Genomic DNA, 6738 nt, shown 5'->3' with positions numbered 1-6738 from the left:
CCTACACGAATAATGGCAAACGAGAGGGGCAAAGGTAGCAGTTGGAATCAGACTAGGTCATGGACAAGACATGCTTGTAGCATTTATTCATTGAATTCTGGAGGAACAGTGGGTTGCAGTATGCTGGAAAAGTGGAAGTAGCCTCACAAGAACAGACAGAATAATTACCAGAGCCTAGGACTTGCTGGCCTCTGTGCCCCTCCCGAAAACATTCTCTTTACCAGGCTGTTAAGAAACCCCAGCATCTCACTCCTGGAAGTCCATTAAGTTACTGATTCCCCAAAAGCTACGCAGGAGCCACGTACACTGCCAAGTAGCTTCCCTGTTACATGTTCCCCAGTGTGTGCATACAGCCAAACACAAACCCAAGTATACCACTTAAAAAAAAAAAAAAAAAAGGCCTGGTATTCCCTAGCTAAGATGCCTGTACTCTACCTTCATCCTGGCAGCCAAGCTTACAATAGTCAAGTGCTTCAGCTTGTTCTTCTGGGCCCCTGTTAGCTCAGGCAAGTTATCTTTGTTCGCTGTTAATGTAAAAAAAAAAAAAGAGCGCTGAAGTTACGGGTTTTCCTTCTAGAAGTAAACAATTCTTCAGGTTACAAAAACCTCAAACCAGCTGGACCAAGTGAGTCTGAAACACTGAACTCCTCTGGCTACTGCCTGTGCTCGTGAGAAGAAAAATCTGCCATCAATAACAGATTGGCCACACCCAAGGAGAGGCAGAGGGAACTCAAAAGGAAGCTGGCGGTTTCATTGTTATCTGTTCTTCGGCACCTCGGAGTGTGGAATTAGACTGTAAATCGCACGTACACAAATGAGGCCCTGCCAAAATAGACCGGCGATATTTTATTTCCAGCACATAAACCATCTCTGTGCTTCTAATGAACCCATGTAAATACAAACTTGCACTCTTGTGGCTCCAACTGCAAAATAAAATTTGGTAATTATTTTTCTGAAAAGCATCAAGAAATTATTCCGGGAGATGCTTATATGGCCTTCCTGTCACTGCTGGAAGAGACCGGCCATTTCCAAAACAAAGGGGCTCTTTGGAATCTCCTTGCTAATGTAAGTCAGCATTTCAGGAACATAAGTGTTATCTTAGCCATCCCACCTCATTCAACGCTTTCCATTTTGGCTTCCTCTGTCCCTACCCCATACATTTATGTTTTTGGCCGGGAACAAGATTACTCTTTCCTGTGCACGTCTGTTTTGATAGCAAGGGTCAGCCCAAACATTTAGAACATGACCCAAGCTCTATATTTCACCGGTGCTATACTGCAAAGGGTGGCAGCCAGGGGACAGCCCTCTTCCTAAGGGGAGAAGAAGTTAAAGTCAAGGATCTCTCTGCTCTTGCAAGGTCGTGCCCTGGGATCTAACAACTGTATACAGCAGGCAGGCTCTCTAATTGGTCATGAATCTTTTTTTGTAGTCTAAAGACGTATGAAGCTTGCGCTGCTCCACATCTACCAAATTTTTCACCCCCCTTTATGTTTCTTGCTCCACACTTTCAATTCACAGTGCTCAGATAACAAAGGGAATGGGTGTCAATATAAAGTCCAAGAGAATGATTTGTGGAGTGCTCTCATATTCTGCCTTCAGGCTGCTACTCACAAGCTGGACCAGAAAGTATAAACACAAGGTGCACAGCAAGCCTGATACGCACCTTCACACCAAAATGTATCACCGTTCAGATGGGCTGGCTCTGAAGTCCTATGCAAGTGGTTGCTCCCTAGGCACAGTCGTGGATGATACATTTTTACTTTCTTTAGCACATGAAATCCCCAAACCCCAGAAGCAAAATGAAACTGTTCTTGAGTACAGCCAATGGTCCCAAGGCAGGGTAATAGTGGCACTGAATTTTTAAGACTGATTGAAAGAAAAGCTGTTCCTGTCTGAGACTCTGCCTTTTGTAGCTAGTTTCTCAATATTCCAAATATTCCTGGAGCAGAGCATAGGCTTGGCTTCTGTCAAATATCAACAATTAAAGATTTAAAGACATACAAGTGTAAAACAGCATTTCAATCCAAAGCATGACATTGATAATTACATTTCTGAAAACCCCTTTTTTATAGATAGATCTTTTAATTCAAAATATCATTAGGGATAGATTTTGAGAGGCAGGCATGTGCAATTGTGTGTGAAATGCACATATAATTGTGGATCTAATTTGTATGCATAATTATCACAGCAGCTGAGGAGCGTAAGTGCTGTATTTGTGCAAACGAACTCAGCACGCAATTGCATGTGCATTTTTGAGGGTCACACCTGAAGTGTGAAGCAGAAAATGCAACACTTGGAGAAGCCTTGTTTACCAAGATTTAGTCAGGAATGGATTTTAAAGAACAGGTTATAGTCCCCTGAAAAGAAAGACAAATTTACGGAAGATATGGAGAAGTTTTCATATTGTAACTCATCTAACGTGCAGCAGTCTAATTTCAAAACGGCTGCCAGAGATTGCTCTCTGCAGAATAAGGGTCTTTTGAACATGAGGATACAACAGTAAATACCACTGCAAGTCACTTCAATTCACAGTGACTTGGTCCAAGCCATCTTAGTAAAATGCCCATTCTAATCCTGAGCAATGGGACACAACAGTTTAGCCATTGCTTTTCTTCTTTTTCTGGAAAAAGAATCTCATCCAGAGAGCTGTATCCAGAAAGACTCCTATGGTCCAAGTTTTCCTTTTAGATTTTTTTTTTTAATTTTGTCACATTCACAAAGAGGACAAACACTTGTACTAGTAAACTGCCTAGGAAAGCAAAGAGCTGCACAGGCTGGTTCTGAAACGTATCTTACCCTCAACTCAGCCAATGTAATCCTTGCAATTAGCAAACACCGCATGATCGCAGCAATCTCTTACCTACGTAATCTGGGTATGTTCCATAGGCAAAAAGATTCAGCAACTGGAAATAAGCAGCATTAGGTCCTTCAGCAAGCTAAACACGAAGAAAACAAGAGAGATCTTATCTCAGACAATAAAGGCCAGCGCGATATTGGCATGCAGTTTCTCTACAATGTGTTTTATTGCACAAACAATATGGGATTTTTTAGGTTAAAGAAAGACTATTTTCAGCTGTCAAACAGTGGGATCCACCCCCCCCTCCCTTTTTTCTTGTAATTAGTACTACATTTCAGTATTTTAAAGTCAGGATGATATAGCCATTTCCATGAACTAAAACTTGAGTTTACAGCCAGCTGCTTTATGTAATCTCTTAAGAAAGCATCCCCTTTAATTTAGCTTTAATCCCATAGGGCCTGCTGTTTTTATCACATGACAGATGAGGAGATTATAGTGCTGGCTAGCTAAGCATACAGTGCTGGCAACTTGGAAGCTCAGACAGCTTACCTGCAGAGTCTCAAACAACCCCAAAGGGAAGTGGGTTAGATGTGTGCTTCTGTATTTTATCACCTACCATGCAACCCTTCTAAGTAAAGAAAATCAGCTTCCCTGCTGAAGCTGCACACCCCAATTCTGGAGGGCTGTTTTTGGGAGAAAGATGCATGTAGTATACGGGTAGACACAGAATCTTCTGTCACAAATGAGCACTGCACTGTGGTAACAGCTGCAGCACCAAACTGGGTTGGTATTTTCCAGGGGTTGATATGAAAAAAGGTGGGGAACAGCAAACATCCAGCTCAATGCTAAGAGCAGTTGAGGCATGTCTCGTCACACACACACATTGTGTGTGATCACACATACATTGCAGAATTTAACTGGATGTCCAGTAATCACGCATTGGAGAATTTATCACCAGAACCCTGAAATCTACACCAATTCAATGGTTACCAGTGCTGGCCAATAGTGATCCTCCAGACATTCACCGCGAGGAAGCTACAGACAGAGATCATCCACATGAATGACAACCCAGACCTCCCCATCCATAGAGATTTAAAGAACCTCCCAGCTCACTGCTTGGTCTCCCGGAAACCTTTGTAGACACTAATGCAAGCCCTTGTAGGACATGACAGTGCAGCAGCTTGGAGAAAAGCGTGGAACAAAACCACCATTTGGAATAAACATCTAATTTCCAACCCAACAATAAAGCCTCCTGGTTTTGACTTTCTGCGAAAAACATAAAAGGCTCTAAACTGGATCCGAACTGGGCCCAGCCACTGCAGTCACATGATGTACAAATGGAGTATTAGGAGTTCTGCAAAAGGTGACTGTGGCAACCCTGATCAAACTATGGACCACATAACACTCTGCCCTCTATACAGATTTGATGGTGCCATTGCAGAGATACATTCCCTTTCCTCAAGAGCACTGCACTGGTTAACTAACCTTAGACTGGACTTACAATTGTTGCTGCAAGTCGCCTGACTTGGAGCAACAATTATAAGAATGGTCACACACGCAAGCCCACGTGGGAAGCTGAACTTCCTGTGCACCACACTATCCCAGCTGCAGAAGTGTTCTAGCAAAATCCTCCTCATTTTAAAAGAGGGGGCTGCGGGCAGTGCCTTCTCTCCAAGAGCTCCGAGTCTCCAGCATTTGCTCTGCATATTGGTCAGAAACCATTCGATTTTGGTGATTATTCTTTCCAGCCTGCTACAAAAGACATCTGTTTGCTAGAGTTCTCGGACACAATGGCAGATGCTTTCCAGGACAACAAAAGGAGATTTTGTTTCTCAGTGACTGGACAAATTCCTGTTTAGAAACCATTATTTTAGGGCTGCTGGGATTTTACTGTATTAGCCATCATATTAGTGCATCTGGAGCCCTGTTACTTAAATCGAAATTAACACAAAGATAAAATGGATATCATCTTTTGTACACTAGGTCCTCAGGAGGGTGGAGAAACGCATGGGACTCCAGCATGAAGGAGGTACTGGGACTGGGCCAAGCCATATCAGACTTTCCCTGGGAGGAGAAACTCTCAGGAGATTCCTTAAACCCAAGGTGTGGAAAGAACAGTCCCAGCCAAGTCAGCTCTTACCTCTTGTACATTTGGTAATTCCAGCAGCTCTCCAAAGACATAGACACCAGGAGCCTCTAGCACTTGGCTTATCAGAGTAGTCAGGGCTGAGCCACTGGTACCTTTGGCTAGTAAAATAAACTGCTCAAGGAGATTGCATGACGGCTTCTGTTCTCCTGCCATTCTAGGTATTCTAATCTGCCAAAAAAAGAAGTCATGTTAATTAATCCTTCCTCCATCGCTGGGTGTTTGACTGTGGATCAGAAACCAGGGCTGGGATGGTGGGGTTTTAGACTGTTTTGCCTGGTGTCCCATGGGAATTCAGTGCTCCTGAAGACCACAGGATGGAAAGCCAGGGAGACCAGAACTCCATCTGTTCACAGAGCAGAACAGCTCAGGCAATAGCGCCGACAGCGTCCCACGCACAGTCCTGTAACTCTCACCTATGCTCAGAAGGACATGCACCTGCCAGCTGAGCAAAGGGAATCCAGACTCCATGGTTGCTCCAGACTTTGCTGAGACTGCAAAGTAGTGACAACCATGGCAGTGAGTTTTGTGCCGTCCAGGAAAAATTGCTGAGACTTCTTTCTCCACAGAACTCATTATATGACGTTAGTTTCAAACAGAAACTAACTTCTGTTAGTTCTGTTTGAAACTAACTTATCCCCTTTAGACAACACAGAAATCCTTACGCGCATTTTCTGCATTGCTCATTATGGTATCCAAGTACTTGTCCATTATCAGCAAAGCAGGAGCATAGAATCAAACCGCTTTCCCAGCAGAAAAGGAGAAAATGAATGAGGCCTCTCACTAAATTGACCAGTTACCATACGGTTTTGCCAACAGGACAGAGTTTAATTGATGCTTTTTAATTACAAAGCTTAAGTAATAAAAATTCCCTGAGTAGAAAGGCCCAGTTCAAGTACTGTTATCTGATATCTTTATCTTCATCTCTGGCCTGATACATCCAATGCACAAGCTTCACTCTGGGCATTAATAGCTTTGGTTTTGAACCACAAGCCTCGTTATCAGGACACGGACTCAGCAAAATAAACTGACCCGATAAGCAACACGCCCCGAGAAAGCTGCAAAAAAATTAGCCTGCTCCCTAACCACAGTCCTGGTGCACTACTAGATACAACGATCAGCACGATATTTACAGAGGACGTTTCTGATGGCGGTTTTGTTCCCATCGTTGCCTCTCGACTACGGTGAAACAAAATTGCCCTCAGAGATCCTACATGCGTGTGCAGCCCGAGCTGAGCCAATGACAGCAGCACCTCTGCAGACTGGCCCGCGAGCAATACCAGCGTATTGGCGTGTCTAAGCAGCAACCTAAGACTTTGAAGCCATCATGTCCCGAGGGAACCACATCGTTTTGGAGAAATGAAAGGACAGCTGCTTCTTACTCCTTTCTGCCTTTATATAAAGTTTCCTCTTCTTTAACACTTCTTTACCCAGCTTCACACTAACACAACTGACTACCTCTCTCTTTAAAATCAGGTTTCGTACTTTCCATCTAGGGGCTTCTGCTCCCTGAGTTTGTAAGTCCTTTTGTTCAGGAACCATCTTCTTGTTATGGGTACAGACATATAACGGGGTGCCGATTTCTGACTGCAGCGGCACCGAGAGAAAGGCCTCAGCGCTAACACCAACAGCTAACTTCATACCACCTCTAAGGGGCAGATCGGTACCATTGCCCCCATTCACACGCAAAGGCGCTCGCGCGCAGGGGTGATTACATACGACTGGAAACGTCGTCCAGATTTCAGGGCTCCCCGCCATTTCCAAACAGGCTGCTGTGAAAATCTGGGGTACCTCG

General features: G+C 44.0%; 1 protein-coding gene across 5 annotated transcripts in view; it reads right to left on the bottom strand.

The window, feature by feature from the left end:
• The window catches only part of COPS7B (COP9 signalosome subunit 7B), a 10082-nt gene extending 4946 nt beyond the window's left edge, over positions 1 to 5136 (bottom strand). Inside the window, exons 1-4 of one of the 5 annotated variants that reach the window (XM_025202743.1) lie at positions 4938 to 5136; positions 2861 to 2936; positions 1664 to 1729; positions 460 to 524 (exon numbers count right to left, since the gene is read on the bottom strand). In XM_025202743.1, the coding sequence (XP_025058528.1) occupies positions 460 to 524; positions 1664 to 1729; positions 2861 to 2936; positions 4938 to 5099 (369 nt within the window). In that variant the 5' untranslated portion in view covers positions 5100 to 5136. Of the gene's footprint in view, positions 1 to 435; positions 525 to 1663; positions 1730 to 2860; positions 2937 to 4937 lie in introns of all 5 variants that reach the window. The other 4 variants (XM_025202745.1, XM_025202742.1, XM_006022435.3 and 1 more) reach the window with 4 other exon arrangements.
• Positions 5137 to 6738: the final 1602 nt, after the last annotated feature.

The sequence above is a fragment of the Alligator sinensis genome, unplaced genomic scaffold, assembly GCF_000455745.1.
Source record: "Alligator sinensis unplaced genomic scaffold, ASM45574v1 scaffold301_1, whole genome shotgun sequence".
NCBI lineage: Eukaryota > Metazoa > Chordata > Crocodylia > Alligatoridae > Alligator > Alligator sinensis.
The sequence above is the reverse complement of the archived record's forward strand: the minus strand, read 5'-3'. Positions and strand labels throughout refer to the sequence as shown.